The sequence below is a fragment of the Suillus plorans genome (genome assembly GCF_016647745.1).
Source record: "Suillus plorans strain S12 chromosome Unknown HD556scaffold_41, whole genome shotgun sequence".
NCBI classification, from domain to species: Eukaryota; Fungi; Basidiomycota; class Agaricomycetes; order Boletales; family Suillaceae; genus Suillus; species Suillus plorans.
The window spans coordinates 255,798-276,420 of record NW_024537425.1 but is presented as its reverse complement, the minus strand read 5'-3'; the positions used below and the strand labels follow the sequence as shown (position 1 = coordinate 276,420).

General features: G+C 47.9%; 9 protein-coding genes across 9 annotated transcripts; 4 read left to right on the top strand and 5 right to left on the bottom strand.

The window, feature by feature from the left end:
* Positions 1–77: 77 nt before the first annotated feature.
* HD556DRAFT_1384533 (uncharacterized protein) lies at positions 78–2,802 on the bottom strand. The gene is made up of 16 exons (XM_041303340.1): positions 2,569–2,802; positions 2,376–2,516; positions 2,314–2,327; positions 2,232–2,261; positions 1,965–2,176; positions 1,856–1,914; positions 1,706–1,808; positions 1,474–1,657; positions 1,250–1,416; positions 932–1,190; positions 820–881; positions 670–757; positions 541–620; positions 439–485; positions 295–382; positions 78–241 (listed from the first exon to the last, which is right to left on the bottom strand). The coding sequence occupies exons 1-16, from the start codon at positions 2,691–2,693 to the stop codon at positions 182–184; spliced, it is 1,719 nt and encodes a 572-aa protein (XP_041158499.1). The 5' UTR covers positions 2,694–2,802; the 3' UTR covers positions 78–181.
* Positions 2,803–2,892: 90 nt separating this feature from the next.
* HD556DRAFT_1384518 (Metallo-dependent phosphatase-like protein) lies at positions 2,893–4,734 on the top strand. Its single transcript, XM_041303339.1, has 7 exons — positions 2,893–3,246; positions 3,298–3,379; positions 3,431–3,562; positions 3,623–3,677; positions 3,729–3,762; positions 3,817–3,952; positions 4,005–4,734. Exons 1-7 carry the CDS (start codon positions 2,966–2,968, stop codon positions 4,242–4,244), a joined length of 960 nt encoding a protein of 319 aa, XP_041158498.1. The 5' UTR covers positions 2,893–2,965; the 3' UTR covers positions 4,245–4,734.
* Positions 4,731–7,039, bottom strand: HD556DRAFT_1384508 (uncharacterized protein). The gene has a single exon (XM_041303338.1). The coding sequence runs from the start codon at positions 6,938–6,940 to the stop codon at positions 5,012–5,014; it is 1,929 nt and encodes a 642-aa protein (XP_041158497.1). The 5' UTR covers positions 6,941–7,039; the 3' UTR covers positions 4,731–5,011.
* Positions 7,040–7,106: 67 nt separating this feature from the next.
* Positions 7,107–7,638, top strand: HD556DRAFT_1384506 (uncharacterized protein). Its single transcript, XM_041303337.1, has one exon. The coding sequence runs from the start codon at positions 7,244–7,246 to the stop codon at positions 7,628–7,630; it is 387 nt and encodes a 128-aa protein (XP_041158496.1). The 5' UTR covers positions 7,107–7,243; the 3' UTR covers positions 7,631–7,638.
* A 767-nt stretch (positions 7,639–8,405) lies between these two features.
* HD556DRAFT_1485517 (FAD binding domain-containing protein) lies at positions 8,406–11,371 on the bottom strand. Its single transcript, XM_041308708.1, has 12 exons — positions 11,065–11,371; positions 10,892–11,011; positions 10,675–10,833; positions 10,420–10,621; positions 10,260–10,366; positions 10,170–10,204; positions 9,948–10,124; positions 9,840–9,895; positions 9,772–9,781; positions 9,694–9,718; positions 9,617–9,643; positions 8,406–9,563 (listed from the first exon to the last, which is right to left on the bottom strand). Exons 1-12 carry the CDS (start codon positions 11,092–11,094, stop codon positions 8,871–8,873), a joined length of 1,641 nt encoding a protein of 546 aa, XP_041158495.1. The 5' UTR covers positions 11,095–11,371; the 3' UTR covers positions 8,406–8,870.
* Positions 11,372–11,642: 271 nt separating this feature from the next.
* Positions 11,643–13,869, bottom strand: HD556DRAFT_1445089 (FAD binding domain-containing protein; the record flags this gene model as incomplete). Its single annotated transcript, XM_041306880.1, has 12 exons — positions 11,643–12,335; positions 12,389–12,415; positions 12,466–12,490; positions 12,543–12,552; positions 12,606–12,661; positions 12,713–12,889; positions 12,937–12,971; positions 13,027–13,133; positions 13,187–13,388; positions 13,439–13,597; positions 13,667–13,786; positions 13,840–13,869. 12 exons carry the CDS (start codon positions 13,867–13,869, stop codon positions 11,643–11,645), a joined length of 1,641 nt encoding a protein of 546 aa, XP_041158494.1.
* Positions 13,870–15,131: 1,262 nt separating this feature from the next.
* HD556DRAFT_636848 (ThuA-like domain-containing protein) lies at positions 15,132–16,396 on the top strand. Its single transcript, XM_041311151.1, has 8 exons — positions 15,132–15,422; positions 15,476–15,595; positions 15,646–15,683; positions 15,737–15,810; positions 15,858–15,931; positions 15,988–16,038; positions 16,086–16,180; positions 16,232–16,396. The coding sequence occupies exons 1-8, from the start codon at positions 15,227–15,229 to the stop codon at positions 16,334–16,336; spliced, it is 753 nt and encodes a 250-aa protein (XP_041158493.1). The 5' UTR covers positions 15,132–15,226; the 3' UTR covers positions 16,337–16,396.
* Positions 16,397–16,455: 59 nt separating this feature from the next.
* HD556DRAFT_1432851 (uncharacterized protein) lies at positions 16,456–18,549 on the bottom strand (the record flags this gene model as incomplete). Its single annotated transcript, XM_041305167.1, has 10 exons — positions 16,456–16,707; positions 16,760–17,089; positions 17,136–17,253; positions 17,301–17,383; positions 17,434–17,512; positions 17,569–17,868; positions 17,925–17,974; positions 18,152–18,180; positions 18,234–18,281; positions 18,534–18,549. 10 exons carry the CDS (start codon positions 18,547–18,549, stop codon positions 16,456–16,458), a joined length of 1,305 nt encoding a protein of 434 aa, XP_041158492.1.
* Positions 18,421–20,619, top strand: HD556DRAFT_1384424 (S-adenosyl-L-methionine-dependent methyltransferase). The gene is made up of 9 exons (XM_041303336.1): positions 18,421–18,862; positions 18,915–19,172; positions 19,222–19,330; positions 19,386–19,626; positions 19,676–19,821; positions 19,868–19,932; positions 19,980–20,057; positions 20,118–20,300; positions 20,354–20,619. The coding sequence occupies exons 1-9, from the start codon at positions 18,727–18,729 to the stop codon at positions 20,545–20,547; spliced, it is 1,410 nt and encodes a 469-aa protein (XP_041158491.1). The 5' UTR covers positions 18,421–18,726; the 3' UTR covers positions 20,548–20,619.
* The last annotated feature ends 4 nt before the right edge of the window (positions 20,620–20,623 follow it).

Here is a 20,623-nt window from a genome sequence, read left to right as displayed (position 1 = left end):
TGGCTGATCGCATGCACTCCAGGCTATGATAATATGCAGACAGAACGTCCATAGACGAAATCGGTACGCAGAGGATGAAGATTTAACAAGTATTCAATTCGCGGCACCTTCCCATAGCAATAATGTACAAATTTCAGTCTCATGTATCCTAAAGAACAAACATTTTCCCTAGTAATCACTCTCAAACAGATTCGACGTGACGCTTTGCGGAAGCCGTGGAGATATCGATACTGAGAAGGCTCTGAAGAACACACGACATCAAGGAGAACTACCCCGTGGAAAAATGTGCCGCACCTTTCCTCCCCTGAGCTCGGCAGGGGATGGCATGAGTCCAAGTCTCAAGAGCTCAGATGCTTTACTGACGACCGGGTCATTTTGCATGCTATCGTCGCAAGCCTTGTAGCACATGACATGTAATTCAGAGAGAAAATGTCTTACCTAGATACAGCAACAACTTCGCCGCGATGGACATAGTATGCAATGAACTTGAGATAAGTAAGCAGACCGTGGAGTCAGAGTTATTCGCACACGTTACTTTACCTTCATTTCGTCAGTGTTGCCATGTATAATAACATCATCATAATCAGCTCCAAGACCACAGTAACGAAGTTGCTGTCCCTCTGACGGAACGTGGTCAGTGATATCCCTGATTCAATTTCCGAAACGCACGGGCGCTCCAAAAAACTGGCACTTTCGCAAACGGCTGTGGGTTACCCGCAATCGTCTTACCAACAGCACGGCCATGGTTACCTGCAACCTGTGAAAAATAAAGATGAGCGCTGGAATTCGGCAGTCCTGTGAGAGTGAGTATTTGCTGACGTTCCAGTGTTCTATCCTACGACTCTCTCCCGTATTTTGCTGTGGGTACCAAGCGATATCTCCTGGATCAAAGGTCGGCACGGGGAACGGTACAACAAACAACCAAGCCCACCGACTGCATAAACGTTATCTTGCCCTTGGACTTTCAAGTATTGGTCAACCTTGATTCCGCCGTCCTTCTCGAGCTGGAAGCCGCTTTGCTTCAAGAATTCGGTCGCTGGAACCACGCCGACTCCCATGATGATGAAGTCGGCGGGAAGAGTCTGTCCGTTGACAACAACACCAGCAGCCAGCGAAGGGTCGCTCTCCGATGGTATTATCTTCTCGACCTGTGTCCCCAGGTGAAACTTGACACCTTGAGATTCGTGATACTATGATATAGAAAAATTGAAGTTGAGGCCAATAAAAATCAAAGAATCAACGTCCCAACCTTCTGAAGGCTTTGGCCCACTTCTTTGCCCAGCAAATTCTGGAAAGGGTGCTCCTCCATGCCGATGACATCGATGGACGCAAGTCCCCGCTTGGCGACGGCAACAACGAGTTCCATGCCGATGAAGGAACTTCCGATAACAACCATTCGCTTTCCTTCTTGAGCCGCTAGAAAATTTCAAGATAATTGAGAAGGCTTCATAAGCGTCGATGAACCAATATTACCTGCATCAACGCATTTCGAGTCCTCGATGCTACGGAACGTGTATACATTCTGGAGGTCTGATCCAGAAATAGGTAATCGACGAGGAGTACCCCCCATAGCGAGAATCAGAGTTTCGTAGGATATGGATTCCTTTCCTCCATCAAAGACAACAAGTTTGGAAGATGTATCCACGGAGGTTACAGTCTTGATGGCAGTTCAGGATATGAATTCTCCAGCAAGATAAATACCCACGACGCCAGTGCGGAGGGTGGTACCATACTTGATCTTGAGGTCAGCGGCCGTCCTCCATTCAAGTTTTGACGAATCTGTGATCAAAGCTTTGCTTAACTTGGTTCTGTGGACATGTGTCAACAATGATTATTGGTTTCCCAAATCTCATACCGGTCAATTGGGGGATGTTTCTCTTGGGAAAGGATTGTGATATTTCCAGAATAACCATGCTGTGAGGTGGTTAGAACCAATGTTGGGGGCATCAAGCAACTGTTTGTACCTCTCTAAGACTCTCTATGGCGTGGAACGTAGCGGATCCTCCACCGATAATGACAACGCTTTTCCCTGATCCAGCGACGCCAGTCGATAGGAGCTTGGGCGAACGACTCATGTTGCTCTTGAGGGTCAGCGAGGGATCAGCGGTCACGTTGATCTTGCCGTCCACGACTCTCGCCTTGAAAGAGTGAATTGCAGCAGGAGCTGGTGCGTCCTCTGGATAGTAATTTAGGCTCATTACAACGAGACCCCACTCGGAGAAAGCACAGACCAATGTCGCCAGTACAAACACTGAAGCAAGCTATTACGCTGTGAGCCTCAGACATAGTGCACATACATCCGCGTGAAATTACCTCCGTGCCAAGGACTATCATGAACTTAGTGATATAAGAGTTACAGAGGTGGAAAGGCGTACCAGACGACCCTACCATCCGCAGTTAGCACGCCCTTGGCTAGAGGCGCGCCATAATGAGTACAAAAGGCACTAGTTGCATGAATGGTATCGTTCAGACGATACAAGACCACCTTTCCCACTTCCTCAAAGTCCACTTGTTTCCTGAGGAGTTGAAATCATAACAATCGTGTAAACTTCCAATTCCCTGACGTACATTTGACCATCCTGTAGCTCAGATTCATCGCAAACTGCGATCGTCTTCAAGGACATGATGAAAGGTCGGAGTCGTGTCTGAAGTCGAGTTGATATGAAAAAATTGAGATGTCGGCGAAGGAGCATATAAAGAGCAGGCCGGTCACAATATGACCTATCGAGTTCAAGTTGGCAATAATGCACCAACACAGGAATTTTCCGAAAAAGGTTACTACTTCCAAACACAGGAATTACAGGGGCACTAACTACTAGTCTGCAGCCTGTGAGTCACTAGAGTCAACTGATAGCCACGTTAACGTTTGCATGATGTTATTCTGATTAGTGACCTGTATGTGTGTGTTATGTAATCAAATCGGTAGCGTCGAAAACACGTAGGAGCTGCGGACAGCGAGAGCGACATGTCTGAATCACTGAATCAAGCGTCACACTTACAGGGTTCAGAAGGCTTTCACACACCTAGCGCTCACGTCTATATCTCCTACGACCCTGCGAATCCGCCATCCCATCCAGGTCTAAATTGGACGCGTTTCGTGTGCATCAGCGACACTCATTCTCATACTTTCAGTGTCCCCTCTGGGGATGTCTTGCTTCACTCTGGGGATCTCAGTCGGCTAGGTCGGGAAGACGAGATTCGTGTTACGATAGAGTGGTTGCGTAGTCTAGACCATGGCGTCAAAATGTATGCCGCACACTTCCTTATTGCGTAGGCCAGCAGTCTAACTACACACAGCATCATAGCAGGAAACCATGACCTACCTCTTCACGAGGAGTGGTACGAGGACAGTTACTACGCTTTCCACGACAAGAAGGAGGTATGGCTATCTTACTCAGCTAGCGGAAACCGCTTATTTACGCGCATATAGTCATCAACCGCGATCAAAAATCTTGTCGACAGTGATGCAAATCGCGATCGAGGCCTAATTTATTTGCAGGACGAACAATATACTTTCAGCACCAAGGAAGGTGGAAGGGAGTGGTCTGTGTATGGCTCTCCGGCAAGTCGCTATGCTTCGCAACCCACCTGACGCTTTACGATTTACCTTCTCACAATGAAGTGGCAACCCTATTTCGGCGGCTGGGCTTTCAATTACTTGCCTGAGGAAGCCTATGGTATGGTTATATCTTCTAATTCTCTTCTCAAAGGCACTCATTTTGGACAAGATCGTGTTTCCGCAATACCTGAGGTCGACATTCTGTAATTGACCACACCATGTCATGTAGTCCAAATCGTGCTAAACTTAATCTCTAGTCTCACTCATGGACCTCCGCATAACATTCTAGATAAAACCTTTACCAATGTCAATGCTGGATGCCCTGCACTACTCGCCCACCTTTCCAAGATGCGGGGGCCTCCGCTTCTCCACGTCTTTGGTCATATACACGAAGTAAGATTTTAAAGTCTATTTACACAGAAAAGTCTCATGCAGGCTCGTACAGGCACGTGGCGCCGTGCGGCATTCCTGGTTGCAGGCGGAGGAAGACCAATGTTTTTCGGATTCAGAATGCTCACCCGCTCTGGGAACGAGAGAGACGATAATGGTGAACGCAGCTAACCTGCCTCTCGGGCGTCAGGCGATTAGACCCGGACCTGGTGGCCAAAGGATCCCATGCGGTGGTCTGGGCTTTCAACCTGTCATTGTTGACCTATTGGATTCGGCTACGCGGCTAGAAATGTAAACGACTACGATATTCCCCCTGTAATATGATGATACACATGTAAGAGAGTTCGTTATAGACGGCCTATGCGACATACAACCTTGATGACCTAGGAGATTCGATGGCATTTATGATACTGGCACAAGTAGTGACAAGGCGAGGGAAAAGGGAAGAGCATTGCCAAGTGGTATCAAATCAGCGGCCAGTAAACGCAGAACACGGATTACCACCTACCTCGGACGGCACCGACAATCTGCAATTGTGGCGGGAAAATATCATGTGGCACTACAAGACCCGCTCTAGCTATCAGGTAGTGGTGGGCCCACTGAGTCATCGTTATGTGATTTGACATTGAATTGCACTGGCGGTCTCACAATGGACTTAGCATCGACCTACGTTGGTCGACGTTGGCACTTTTGAATTTCATCACATCTCGAATGTAGAGTCAAGACCCCCTCCACATTTGCATTTGTGGAGATTGTTGTGATTGTTATCACTGAGTATATGGTCTAATATATATGATATTCAGATTTGTTTATCGGTTCATGTTTCGATCACGGGCGCGCGAGAATTTTGAATGGTCACCGCAACCAGCTGTAACACAGATACCGTGAAAGCTTCCACATGAGACATTCTGATTTACATACACGGTGATGAGACAAACCGAGATAATACAATACACGATACCAAAAAAACACGATAATTCATTCATCCAACGTCTACCAGGCTGTTCGAACAACATCTGAACTGTATCGCATCAGTCCTGAACGCATCGAAAAGTATAATTCTCACCACTGATTATTCTCTCGCATCCACTGTCCCTCTTCCCAGAGAGAAATCAACGCCACGCTATCGTTCTTGATGTGAGAAGAGCATGACTTGAGCATTTCTTCGCTTTCTTCAGACCAGTGAAAACGATCGAGCCCCAACATGCCAATGTCTACCTCATCCAGGCGATCAGACTTGGGAGTTTGCAATGATGACACCTCACTAAAAGATCCCTCGATATCAGAATGGGCCGGGCTCTTTGTGGATTTGACAGAACTGGCGGAGGATGCTCTATCAAGGGGTTGGCTTAGACAACGTAGCTCGAATTGTGCGTCTGGACTAGAAGTCTGGTCTGGAATTAGAGAAAGCCGATTTGAGGCATCTGTCATCAAGCGGCGAATTCGGTCATCGTCGATAGCCTTGCTCGTGGGAACAGCGGTAGCACAATTTTCCTTGTCGCTGGTAGGTGTATTTCCAACAGACTTACGGTCTGGTATATCCTCTGGGAGCGCCATGATGCGTAGAGGTGATGCACTGGGCACGATTCCGCTACGTGACCTAATAGTGGATGAGCGCTTGTGCTTCGTTTTTCGCTTCATCTTTTGAACAGCAAATACAAGGGGATCCGCGGTATGCAAGACATGGGGAAGCGATTTGACCGTACTAACAGAATCAGCAATGTTCGCAGAGACGAGAGGACTAGTCTCGAATTTTGAAGAATGACTGGGCGACAGGGGAGTATTATTTGACAAGTGGGCGGGCGCCTGATCGGTGATGGCAGGAACGTTCCATATGCTGGCGGGTGCAGGATACTCGAGAAGAGACAAAAATCGAGAAACGCTTGCAGGGGGAGGCAGCGATGCAGGTAACTCAGCCGAAGATATACATGATAGCTGTTGGCTGAAAAGACCGTGAGATGGTAATGGCGGGAGAGGAGGGACAGGTTTCCGAGTTGATTTTGTTGAATGACGCCTAGAAAGCTGCAGAGAGTCGCGAGTGCCAGTTAGGGGTGATAAAGCATAAGAAGAAGGCGGAAATGCAGATAAGAACGAGTACGGGACAGCGGTCACGTCTGAGGCCCCAACAAGCCTTAGAGATGGGCCAAGATCGACACCGGAGGTCGTCCAACCACTTTGATACAAGTTACGAGACCGGAAACTGCTACGACTGGTATCGCATTTCTCGCAGAAGTCGCCGAGCTGTCCAGAAATTGAGCTATCGACGAACAGTGAATATCTCTGGGGAGCGATAGTGGCAGTGATTCTCGACCGTGCTATGGTAGGATATGTGAGGGCTCGGGTACTAGGTAAAAGATGGGATCTGGATTTCTTTGTCGCGTCTTCTGTACTATGCTCGCTGGAAAAACTGAAGAAAGACATGGAACGCGAAAGCTGCGCCTGGGACAGAGGTGCCTGAGAAGTCGAACTCTTGCTCGAACGATGAGCCACAGAATAGGATTTTGAAGAATGCTGCTTGGACTGCCGATGAAGTTGATACATGAACGATGCAGTTCGGCGTTGCTTCGTCGAGTTCGCATTGAAGTCGGATTCGATGTCAGTCTCCCATGCAGGAGACCCGAAACATCCGACGAAGATCGCAAGAAATGGTGTGCATTTGGAGCGAAATGCCTTTAGTTGAGTGGCTTTGAGAGAAAGTAGAGAAGAACGAGAGTTCAGTGAAACATCGTGAGGGAAAGTTGACTGTAGAATTCGAGAACGGATGACACTATGCCGACGGTGTTTCACATAAATAAGCTTCACGGCAAGAAGAACCAACAAAACTATGAAGGAAACAAGACATGCAGTAATCAGCGGTTCGGGGGTTGACGTCGATGAATTAATGCCATATGAGTCTCGCTGAAGGATAATTGAGATAGGACGTGCAGATACGACTGCGCAGAGAATCAGCGGTCCATAGAATAACCGCAGAGGATACACAAAGACTGCCATACGCAAAACAGTAACGGCGGCGGAACGATTAGTGTTGAACACGAGTTCATACTCCGACCTAGTAAGCTTCAAGTCTTGTGAATGTCAGAGATCTGGCCAGTCTGGGGCCAAAGTCTGGGGCGTTCGGCAAACACGGCTGACCCGGGCTGAGTTTGAATTGTTTTTGTCACGTGTTTGCTTTGTGACAATTCCAAAGCCACCCGCCATCATCGTGCCTCCTGCCAGTACTAGTGTGCCCGTCGTAGATGGCTAGCGGCTGCCGACACACCCGCCAATCTACTCACCACATGCAGTTAGCATGCTATGTTCGTGCTTCTCCGCACCAAAACCAGTCAAAATTATGATCATCAATCCACTGTCCCAACACTTGTGCTTCCTCAACGTGTCTTGATTCTGCTACCAGTGTCTGCCGCACCTTCGTTGCTGTGTTTTCTGCTTCCCATTTTCGATCTCCTCCGCTGTCTACTCTCAACATGTTTTCGATCTGCTCTGCTGTCTACATCCTTTCTGCTCGGCTCTCGATGTTTGCGATCCGCTCTCAGGCTGTTGTCTATTTCGTTTATGCTCGGCTCTCAACGTACTTTCGAGGTATACTCCACCTGTTTCGCATCGGTTTCACTATTTTTCAGCTGCTTTCGTATACCGATTGTATTCCGCATAATACCTACTAAGCAATCAAAGCATATTTGACACTATTTAAGCACATTCTGGGAGGACAGCGCGAGTGTGCGTGAATGCGCCTAAATGTGCGCAATATAAAAGAAGCACAATAGAGCACATGGGGCACTGCCCCGTCTTATAGAAAATATGCTGTCAGTCCGGATATCGAGCGAAATGCGCGAGTATGTGCGCTGTCTCTCAAACGCACATTTCAACACATTCAGCCCTATTCGAGCACAGCTGATTCTCACTGGGAGTACTGAGTACTGATCATTGATGTCACCAAGTGCAGTGCGGCCTGCAAGAGGTCACAAAGGGCGGGTCACAACTCACAATGGACGGGTCACACTGGTATTGCAAACGTGACCAGATATAATTGGAACTCAGAATTAAGCTCCGCACGCGTCAGCCGCAGCCCCAGACTTTGACCCCAGACTTTGGCCCCAGACTGGCCGTTTCCTGGATGTCCTCCAAGTCTTGGGTGAGTTTATCTATGTACATTGTATATGTAGTTTCTTTGAACCTGAATCGCGACACTTCGAGATCCGGGACCTCGAACAAGTTTGCAGGGAATGAACAGGACATGGTGCACTGCATCGAAGGGGATTCCTGCAACCTTTCTAACACTTTATCAGATACCTGAATGCTAACAGTACTTCTTTCGTTAGATTTTCACCACGAGACAAACGCCGCTACATCAAAATGTCGCACTAGCGGAGCGATCTTCTCTGTAGGGAAGTCACCAGATGCTATTGATCTGTAACGCACAAGAATCTGCATCAGGAAGAAGACGCTGGATCACACACAAGCCTGTCGTCTTCAATTGCCCCTCGAGAACATACTTACTTCAAATCATATGACCGTTTTATCTGACCCAGCTCCGTATATTTCAAAGACTCGAAAGTCCCCAAAGCGACCAACAAGTTTTTCTTAGTTCCTTGACACCACAGCTGGCTTGAGGATGTTTGTCAGATATCCTGTGCCAGCAAGAACCTCGTCTTCCCGATGTCCAGGGACCGATGACTATTTGGCTCCTGATATAATTCGGTGAACTTTTGATGCATGATGAGGATCAACTGATAGTTAACCTGTCTACGTCGTAGTTTGAAGAATGCAAAATCTTCATACATATTACTGTGCGGTTCTCCGTTGTGCATCATTTTCTCATTTTCAGTTACGGATGTGATACACTACATCATTGCACGAGGTATACAGGAATAAGCTGTACTTCTAGAAGCCTCAAGTAAAGAATGAATAAATATTCGGGCCACTAAATGTGAACAAGTATTTTTGAGAAATACTTCTTCACGCCTTCCGCACCATGAACTATCGCCCCAATCACTCCGTCCGGCCGTATCACAAACACCTTCGTCTGACCAGCTTCCATGAGGTAAGCCGAATAAGCATGGCCCTCCTGATCAACGAGAACGAGATCAGCAGGAGATGCGACAGACGTTACTGATGCCGACGATGGCAGAACGACTGCCGATCGTACGACACTTTTGTCGTATGTCTCCAGTGCACCCAAGACCGGGGTAGCATCAGCGAGACTTGGCGCAAATACAAGGATTGTGTGGTACCAGGGTCTGTACAAACTAAAAAGCGTCGTCACGCCAAGCTCTGCGCGCCCCACGTGCAGCATATTGGGCGCATCAGGCGCCCTGTCCCCGGCCTCCAGATGCCCTTCGTCAAGCACTCTGTATGCGTTGATTGGTTTCTCCTCGACTGAAGTCACAAATTCATCGAGTACGATAGTGCTGAATCGGCAGTTGATGCCGAGCATGAACAGGACGGAACCTCGTTCGATCTGCGGCTCTTTAGATGCCATCGTCTTGTTGAGAATCGATGTGGTCACGCCGAGCATCTCGGAGATCACAGGCAGACGCTCGGCGCTGTATGTCTCGAGAAGAGATTTGTCGGCGAGCCCTTTCTGGACGAGCGCAAGCTTCCATCCTAGATTGAACTGGTGTAGGGCGCGGTCAGTTGTAACACACATGCTGCATCTACCCGACTCACTGCATCTTGTACGCCTGAATTGAGTCCCTGTTCATAGACAGATGAGTAAGTATCAGCAACAATCAGATCAACCATACCTGACCACCCGTCGGGCTATGGACGCTTGGATATGTGTTAGCGGCAGTTTGCAAAGAAGGCATTCAAAAGAGACATACTGAGCAGCATCTATGACGACATGCATGAGCACAGCCATGCACATCTTGAACAGAACCTGTGTACATACCGCCTGCAACGAACACTCGACCCTCACTAAACTTATTCACCATTCGGATATTAGTTCTGGAACGAACCGATGAACGCGCATCAACACAGACAAAAATACAAAACGCACTTGAAGTAGCTCATCCAAACTAGCTGGTTGAATGAAATCTCCGTTGGTATTAACGACGTGATGGTCTCGAAAACGAGCTTTTCGCTCTCGGCGATCTTCGCCAAATCTAGTTCATGGCCAAAGAGGAAAAATTGCCAGCCGTCATCGCCAATTTCGTCTGCTGGACGCAATGAGAGGCTGCATACAGTCAATATACATGTCTCCAAGCTCAACTGAACATACCCTTGTTCATTCCAGTTTCCAAATCGGTGCCAATACTTCAAGATTACAATAGAACAGCTTTCCATGAAATATGTAAGAAAACGGACGTACCAGTCTATCGAGGCCAACGCCCGTCAAGCGGATATCTCCTGTCACAACCTGGGCATCGTCTCTAGTCTCGCCCAAAAATGTGAGGCCAAGTTGCTTGCGCACGATGCCTGGAAAGCCACTTTCAGTCTTGTGCATCCCAACAGATTTAGCTGCGTCTCACCTTTAGCACCATCAGCGCCGATGATCCACTTGGTATCAAAAGTCTCTGATATGCCATCCTTTGCTAGAACAGCGGTGACGCCCACATCGGACTGCTCGAACGAGCGGAGTTCGGTGCCCATCTCGACGGAACAAGAGAATTTCTCTAGGTGGCGTCGCAGAATCACATCTAGGAGTTGTTGACCCATCGATCTGTGGCCATTCTAAAAAAAACCGAGTCAGCATGAAGGTTTGATCAGGCGACGGTGTTGCGCACGAATGGTATTGCTGGAGTAGGTTCGATATGCGGGACCAGCACTGCGTCTTGCAGAGTTTCCAACGTCCCGGGCTTGTAAAAACGAATGGGAGGGGCTGGTTTCGCCAAACTAGTGACTTCTGTAACGCCCAGGAAGTTGTAGAGTTCGCGGGAACGTGGCTACATAGAGCATGCCTTCAGTGAGACCGGCAGCGTGACAAGTGGATGTGCGACAAACCCATATTCCAGTACCACGCTGTCCGATGCGAGGGTGGGGGTCTTTATCGATAATGCGAACTGAGATACCGTTTTGGAGGAGCGTCAACGCTGCTACCAGACCCGCTGGCCCAGCGCCAACCTAACAAGGAATTCAGCTGAGAATGTAAACATGTGTCATAGGTCGTCACTTACAACTAGCACGGGGGGATGAGCGGTATTCATGGATAATACTAACACTGGCAGGAGGATTAGTTGATTCGAATTCCAACGATTTGGAAGGAAAGTAGGTAGTTACAACATGGAGACTGGGCTGATCAGAACAATTAGAGCTGGCGCTAGAGTTAGGAAGCCGCGCGTTGCTTTGCCCCAAGGAGCCGAGCAAGAGCAGAGATTGATTATCTGAACCATGGGATCACAAAATTTGTCCATGTCTCACTGCAGAAGGCTAGGTAGACTTCACTGCGGAATCCGGATGTTCGCCCGATCATCGAATGAATCCACTCACTGACTCGGAGTCCTTGGACACAGAAAGTCATCAAGCGAGTATCACAACTTTCAATTGGCAGTCTTTCACGGTACAACAACTTTCTCTACCTCGTGCAGTGACTTCAATTACCAAAATTTACCATGTGCCAGATCTTACATGATTATCGATCGGTCTCACAGCCATTTACTATCTCTTATGATACACTATGTTGTATGAGCTATGAGGCATACAGGAATAAGCTGTTCTTCTAAAAGTCGTAAGTAAAGAATGAATATTCAGGCCACTAAGTGTCCACAAATATTTTTGAGAAATACTTCTTCACGCCTTCCGCACCATGAACTATCGCCCCAATCACTCCGTCCGGCCGTATCACAAACACCTTCGTCTGACCAGCTTCCATGAGGTAAGCCGAATAAGCATGGCCCTCCTGATCAACGAGAACGAGATCAGCAGGAGATGCGACAGACGTTACTGATGCCGACGATGGCAGAACGACTGCCGATCGTACGACACTTTTGTCGTATGTCTCCAGTGCACCCAAGACCGGGGTAGCATCAGCGAGACTTGGCGCAAATACAAGGATTGTGTGGTACCAGGGTCTGTACAAACTAAAAAGCGTCGTCGCGCCAGGCTCTGCGCGCCCCACGTGCAGCATATTGGGCGCATCAGGCGCCCTGTCCCCGGCCTCCAGATGCCCCTCGTCAAGCACTCCGTATGCGTTGATAGGCTTCCCCTCGGCTGAGGTCACAAATTCATCGAGTACGATGGTACTGAATCGGCAGTTGATGCCGAGCATGAAAAGGATGGGAGTTCGTCCGCTGGACGCGTCGCCAGACGCTATTGCCTTGTCGAGAATCGATGTGGTCACGCCGAGCATCTCGGAGATCACAGGCAGACGCTCGGCGCTGTATGTCTCGAGAAGAGATTTGTCCGCAAGCCCTTTCTGGACGAGCGCAAGCTTCCATCCAAGATTGAACTGGTGTAGGGCGCGGTCAGTTGTAACACACATGCTGCATCCATCCGACTCACTGCATCTTGTACGCCTGAATTGAGTCCCTGTTCGTATACAAATGAGCAAGTATTAGCAACAATCGGATTGACCATACCTGACCACCCGTCGGGCTATGGACGCTTGGATATGTGTTAGTAGCAGTTTACGAAGAAGTATTCAAATATAGCATACTGAGCAGCATCTACGACGACATGTGTGAGTACAGCCATACGCATTTGGAACAGAACCACATACCGCCTGCAACGAACACTCGACCCTCGCTAAACTTATTCACCATCCGGATATTAGCTCTGGAACAAACCGATAAACATGCATCAACACAGCCAGAAACACAGACGCACCGGAAGTCGCTCATCCAAACCACCTTGTTGAATGAAATCTCCGTTGGTATTAACGACGTAATAGTCTCGAAAACGAGCTTTTCGCTCTCAGCAATCTTCGCCAAATCTAGTTCATGGCCAAAGAGGAAAAATTGCCAGCCGTCATCGCCAACTTCGTCTGTTGGACGCAATGAAAGGCTGCATATCCGTCAATATACATGTCTCCAAGTCTCAACTGAACATACCCTCGTTCATTCCAGTTTCCAAATCGGTGCCAATGCTTCAAGATTGCATTAGGATAGCTTTCCATGAAATATGTAGAAAACAAGACGTACCAGTCTATCGAGGCCAACGCCCGTCAAGCGGATATCTCCGGTCACAATCCGAGTATCGTCTCTAGTCTCGCCCAAAAATGTGAGGCCAAGTTGCTTGCGCACGATGCCTAGAATGCCACTTTCAGTCTCGTGCATCTCAATAGATTTAGCTGCGTCTCACCTTTAGCACCATCAGCGCCGATGATCCACTTGGTATCAAAAGTCTCTGATGTGTCATTCTTTGCTAGAACAGCAGTGACGCCCTCATCGGACTGCTCGAACGAGCGAAGTTCGGTGCCCATCTCGACAGAACAAGAGAATTTTTCTAGATGGCGTCGCAGAATGACATCTAGGAGCTGTTGACCCATCAATTTAGGAACATACTAAAAATCGAATCAGCATGAAGGTTTGATCAGGCGACGGTGTTGCGCACGAATGGTATTGCTGGAGTAGGTTCGATATGAGGGACCATCACTGAGTCTTTCAGAACTTCCAACGTCCCGGGCTTGTATCCACGCATGACAGGGGCTGGTGTTCCCAGACTATTGACATCTGAAATGCCCAGGAAGTTGTAGAGTTCGAGGGAGCGCGGCTACAATATACATAGAGAATGCATTCAATGAGACCATGGGGAGATATGACAAGTGGATGTGGCACAAACCCATATTCCAGCACCACGCTGTCCGATGCGAGGCTGGGGGTCTTTATCGATAATGCGAACTGAGATACCGTTTTGGAGGAGCGTCAACGCTGCTACAAGACCTGCTGGCCCAGCGCCAACCTAACAAGGAATTCAGCTGAGAATGTAAACATGTGTCATAGGTCGTCACTTACAACTAGCACGGGGGGATGAGTAGTATTCATGGATAACAATAACACTGACAGGAGGATTAGTTGGTTCGAATTCTGAGGATTTGGATCAGCATCTCGAGAGAAGCAGGTTGTTATAAGACAGGGGTGGGCCGATCAGGACGGGCACTATGGTAATGACGCGGTGTTCAGAGTGGTAGTATCCTCAGTCGCCGACGTTACGCGTCATCAGATAATCTGTCAAAATACTACCAGATACTTCACGACGGCTGACTGGATGACTCGCTTAGTGTGGTAGTAATGCATCCGAGTCAAACAGGGCAAAGACCTGTGATGTATCCGAGTCATGTGCAAGTGCACAGGCCTGAGGCCTGAGTACGCAGACATCTAATGGAGATGTATCAGGCACTTGGACTATATCATATGTTGCGAGTCGCAAAAATTAACTTGAATAAATTGGGAGGGAGAAAGGGAGAAGGAATGCTTACGCCCGAATATGCTTCAAGAACGCTGATTACAAAGAAAGAAATCACGATAGAGTAGTACCAATGTTAGACTCACCGTGCAAGTAGTGTTGAAGTAGCGGGGCACAGCACTGCATCACCAATTTTGGATACAGGCGAACGATATGACTGACATAGCCCAACAGCGGCGCAGTGCACAGCCTCAAAGGAAAATGATGGTGCACAGCAAGCGCACAGGAATAGAAACTGACCAGCTGAGGTGCGATGCAAACTAATTGCAATCAATTGATCATCGGGTATCATATTTCATATATCATTGTCGAGTGCATATGGTGATAAACACACCAAGGTTTTCTCGAGCTGCCTGCGAGGGGATAAACCGTACCATCATACCCTCCAGCACATCATAGCAGATTTCTGAACAACTAGAGGCATGTCATCACCGTCTTTGAAAATATTCCGTGCCATCTGACAGTCAGAGCACCAGAAATATAACAAGGCGTATAGATTCGACTAGAAGACAGCAGCATTGATGCCATGTGTGCGTTGCAAGCGGCGCCGGCCCGTTATAAGGAGCGGAGTTCAGCTCAGCTAAGCTGGCTCGTTTGGTAACTTGACGAGGAGTCTCACATCGATGGCACACTTGGAGTGCCACCATCAAGATTTTCCCTTGAATCTGCCACCTGCAGCTGCCACGCTGGCAGAACTGCTTCAAAATAGTTCTGCCCACAATACTACCCGCGTTACGCCCTGTCATGCGGCCCGAGGCAGACTCATCTCTCACGCGCACGTTGTACTTATATCCCTGCAGAAGAAATAAGTGTCACCATGCTCATCGCTGCAGCAAAATAAGTATTATCTTCTCTGGGACGCTTTAATCCCAACGGCATAAAGCCATAATGCATATGTTTCCACGCCCTAGCTAACTAAACTTGAACACCCCCACAATGCCTCCTCGCATACTCGCCTACTCCGCTACGGCTGGATTCAGACACGACAGCATCGAGGCTTCTATCGAGGCTCTCAAAGCCAAGGAATCCGCCCTCGACGTAAAGTTCGACTTCACGGAGGACAAGTCAAAGTTCACAGATGAAAACTTATCTCAGTATGATGCCGTTTTGTTCTTGAACAACTCCGGCATTGGTACAGTCCATATTGAACGACCAGTGTGATGGAAACTAATGGCTTTACACCAGTTCTTGATGATACCGGGAAGGTCGCTCTACAGAATTATTTCAATCTTGGCGGCAACTTCCTTGCTATTCACTGCGCCGCAGACGCCCTTCGCGATTCTCCTTTCTTCGGGAGACAGATTGGTACGTTGTGATATGAAGGATCGATGTTCTGATGCTTTACATTTACATAGGTGCCTATTTCGACTACCACCCTGAGATTCAGGAATCAGTAGGTCGTAAGAGGCTTTGCGGCCAAATTGCTCACGAATACTGTCATTTCAGGCTGTAGATGTCCTGGACAAGACGCACCCTAGTACCGTCATGCTACCAGATAAATGGCGCTTGCTGGACGAGATGTGTGCTTGTTTATAAGCCACTTTTCAAACACACTGACTTCTCCAAGGTACAACTTTGAGTCGGACCCTCGTGCCGTCGGGGCCAAGGTCCTCCTGACAGCCGACGAGTCAAGCTACCAAGGTAATGTTGATGAACCGAGCAGATGCGTGTGCTGACCATAATAAATGATTTTAAAGATCCTCAGGCGAAAGAAAAAACTTTGCGCCACGGATCTCCCCACCCAATTGGTGAGTATTTAACCCGAGCAGTATCGACTTGCCTCGATTCCTCGTAGCTTGGTATCAGGAAAGAGGTGCCGGCGTTGAAAGCCATGGCATTGCTGGTCGCAGCTGGTTCACTGGGCTCGGTCATTGTATCGAAATATGGAGCGTAAGTGTGGTATACTTTGTCTTGGATTGAAAGTGATCAAAACCTTCTCAGGACGACCTCTTCTTGGGTCATGTCATGGGTGGTATCAAGTGGGTGCTTCAATCGAAGACCACGAAAGCATTTAATGCCAACGGCAATGTCGGCAATGCGTCCTGAGACCTGAGCAAGAGCAGTGAGATGAAATGTATACAGCGTGGGAAATGACATGTAAATGCAGAGCGAGGGAATGATTAAGAATGCGGAATGGAATATGCATGTTCCTGTCAGAGGGATAATTATTGAGGTCTGCACTCTGGCTCGCCTCCCATGTTGTCTTCGCCATAGTCGTCACCGTCTTCGTCCTCCCAGTCATCTTCGTCTCCTTCTCCGAACTGCGATGCAAACCCTTGATCAAAGAAGTCCGAACCAGCCGGGAAAGACCGGGCACGCACGTCCACAATGTCCCCCTCTTCATATGGGACTTCATCGACAATTTCAGGCATTGGGTCCATGTCATCTTTCTTTGGCGGCAAAAGTCTCTCCAAAGCCTCCGAGATCAAGCAGTTAGCGAATGCTTTTCATAGTTGGAAATATACATACCGGCTTGTTCACAGATTGTAGCCATTGGGCATCGGGCATTTGTATGTCAAGAACTATGAATAAATCGCCTTTCTGATCTGGGTGTTTGTGTGTGGGCATGCCTTCTCCACGAAGCTTTATCGAATCCCCGGGACGGATAATCCTGCCTGGTGGACTGGAAACCCGAATGCCCCTTCCGTCGAGGTGCTTTATCAAGATGCGAGAAAAACCTAGAAGTGCTTCGGATAGCGTGATTTTGACATTTGTTAACAAATTGCTGCCTGAGCGCTCAAAAGACTCGTGGTGAGTAGTTTTGAGTTTGAAAATCACATCACCAGCAGGGATACCGGGCTGTTGTACATTAATCGACAGTCATTCAAGAATTCGTATTACCTACCTGTTGATCGCCTGCGCCTGCGAGGACGATCCGGTGTCCATCTGGCATGCCTTTCTCGATGAAAATTTCTTGTCGGGTCTTTTCCTCTACTGTCTTTTCACCCTTACATTTTTTACACCTACCTATCATGAGTGGCCATAAATGCGCGTGTATAGTAGAACGAACCGGTCTTTCTCTTTTAGTTTACTGCCTTGACCGCTGCACTCGGTACATTTCGTCCGTGCTGTGCCATACCGCGAAGCGGCAATCTCAAAAGAAATATCCGACAGGATGTTCGAAAAGTAGTAAAGCTTCGCACCTGTGTTTGGATAAAAGTCCAGCCTTTTCCTTCGCAGTTGACGCACTCCTTGGGTTTGGCGCTACCCCGGGCTCCAGAACTACATTAATGGGACCTTGATTAACCGGTGATCTAGAACGAGCTCACATCACATACCCTTGACACGTGCTGCAAATGATCTCTCTTGCCATATTCATCTTCACAGACTTTCCATTGTATAAATCTTCCAGCGTAACATCATAGGGAACCTCTGTATCTTGGCCCTTGTGTCGGTGGGGGCCCCCTCCAGGCCCTCCTCCACCAAAGTCGAAGAAAGTTGCGCCACCACCGAAAAATTGAGCAAAGATATCTGCAGCATCAGCCATGCCACCTGGTCCCCCTGAACCTGGGCCTAGACCAGCCATCCCACTTTCGTCATATAGTGCTCTGCTCTCTGGATCACTAAGGATCTCGTAGCTAGAAGGTAGGTGTGACCGTCAGATGAGTTTGAGGAAACAAGGGATGAAACGGACGCGGCAGCCATTTCCTGGAACTTCTGAGCAGCTTGAGGGTCATTGGGATTCTGTGTTATAGAAAATTGTGGGCAACGGCCAGCGTAATTGCATGAAAACGAACCTTGTCCTGTCAAACGCAATGGTCAGCTGATTTTGGAGAACAATCACTGAATAACTTACGGGATGATGCTCCTTAGCCTGTGAAGGTGTAAGAGCCTGTTAATGGATCAAGTGTGAACTCGCACCTTTTTCCGATAGGCCTTTTTGATATCATCTTGTGCAAACTGTTCAGGCCAAGCGTATCGGAGCAAGGTGTCTAGGACGTACCTTCACTGGCGGACGGCGGAACACCTAAAAGATCATAAAGCTCGGTATCTACAGGCACTGCATAACTGTCAGCAATCAGTTGTAGAAAGGGCAGCTTAGTTAACCAACTTTTTCTTTCGAGGAAGGAAATCCGACTGAAGACACAGTTAATTTTAACGTCGTGACACGCGTTTTGGAAAGACGCGCTTCGGAGTTTGAATTATCTATTATCAACCCTTGAAAAAAAACTTGGTTCTCAAAAGTCCTGCGTTCAGTGCTTAGCTTGAGGCTCGGTGCATGGTACTAGGATAGGTGAGCTACAGTTCTTGTTCTTCATCTCCAGAATGATGTTCAATCATTATCTACATTGTCTTACTGGGCTCGCCCAGAAATGACGAATATTTAAACCTGACTTTTTCCAAAGTCCCACCTATAGTATCCTCATGCTTATCCGTTCCCTATAGGTTCTTAGCCTGGCACTGATGCCCTTCATACTTGTACATAGTGCCCTGCAATGAACTTCTACTTTGAGGCTTCTGAAGTACTTAATCGTCTCGATGCAAAAGAAGGTTCCATCAAAGGCATTCTAGCCACTTTACCCGAGAACAACAGATCGAGAACAGCTGCGCTTGTAATCGAAACACTCAAATGTAAGTTGCGGCACATCACGTTATTAGTTGTGATCATTTACCCACCGTTCAGACAAATCTGTCCTCTCCGATGTCATCCAGGCATCCAAGCTCCTCACCGAGGAAAGGAAGAAAATCAATTCTTTGAATCTGGCCCTTGTACTAGTGCATGACACTCTGCTCGCAAATGGTATTCAGGCTGGGGACGGGCCTATCAAACAAGCCATTTTAAGGCACAAGACTAGGCTAAAGAGCGAACTTCAGCGAATCAAAATAAAACGAGGTGTCAAATCTGATCTGGAGTTGGCTCAGACCAGTGACGACAGGGCAGGTTAGAGCACATCCAATAAAAAAGTGCACTTGGTGAACTATCTTCACAGCCAAAATCCCTCGTTACGTTCGTGTCAATACTTCCACATGGTCGACAGAGGAGGCCATATTATTTTATACCAAACGTGGTTTTCAACTGCAAGGTCCCTTTGCGTCGAGGTCAGTCATGTGTCCTGGAATGTTCCTGAGTACTGATGTCGTCCGCTTATCTCAGCAAAGGGTTTGGAATTGACGAGCACATACCAGATCTGCTGGCATTCAACCCTGCTTTACAGTTTCGCGATGATCCTTCCTACAAAACTGGCAAGATTATTTTACAAGATAAAGCGTCGTGTTTCTCCGCGTTTGTGCTATCGCCTCCTTGTAACGATCCAAATGCTGTGGTGATAGACGCGACAGCTGCTCCCGGAAACAAAACCTCACATCTGAGCGCACTGATGGGTAACAAGGGAAAGGTAATCTGTATACCCCGCTTCCAATTTAAACCTTTTGACGGTGGGGTAGTTATATGCTTTTGAGAAGGACAAGAGGCGCTTCTCGACGTTGAAAATGATGCTCGCCAAGGCTGCTTGCCGCAACGTAGAAGCCATCAACGTTGATTTTCTCACCGTCGACCCTTCCCATCCGAAATATTCACTGGTAACCCATATGTGTGTCCTACTTCGAACACCCTCGATTTCCACTAACTTCTACTAGCTTGCTTGATCCTTCCTGCAGTGGTTCAGGCATCGTAAATCGTCTAGACTATTTGCTTGAAGATGGCGAGTCTCTTGTATATTGTAGCTCAACTCAGCTGACGCTTCCATAGAGACAGAAATGGTGGAAGAAGACCGGTTGAACAAACTAGCCGTTTTCCAGCTCATGATGATCAAACATGCCATGAAATGTGAGTAGTTCGGAGAATAGTGGATATAGAAATTAGAATGACTTCTTATTTCGTCTTTAGTTCCATATGTACAGAAAATCGTTTATTCTACTTGTAGCATTCACGCGACAGAAAACGAGCATGTCATTAGCCATGCCCTTCAGTCGGACGAAGCAAAGCGCAGTCATTTCAAGCTTGCACCTCGGAACGACGTCCTGCCCACATGGAACCGCCGAGGCCAGCCAGAAGAGATGAAGGGCACAGGTAAATACTCGTTCCGCCTGACACATGTAAATTAAAGTGAGACGCATTTTCAGGTGACGCGGACAGCCTAGTTCGTTGCTGCCCGGGCGAAGATGGCACAAACGGTTTTTTTGTTTCGTGCTTCATCCGGGAACATAATTCTGTGCTCCCTCAGACTGAATCGTCGAAGAAGCGTAAAGGGGAAATTGAGGAAGTGGCTCCGGAGAAAAGGAAGAAAAAACGCAAGAAAAAGGTCAAAACGGAATGAGATCTTCGCTAGATTTGCTAATACACATCAAAATTTCGAAATATAAGCGTGTTTTGAGTTGTCGACTAACCCGCTT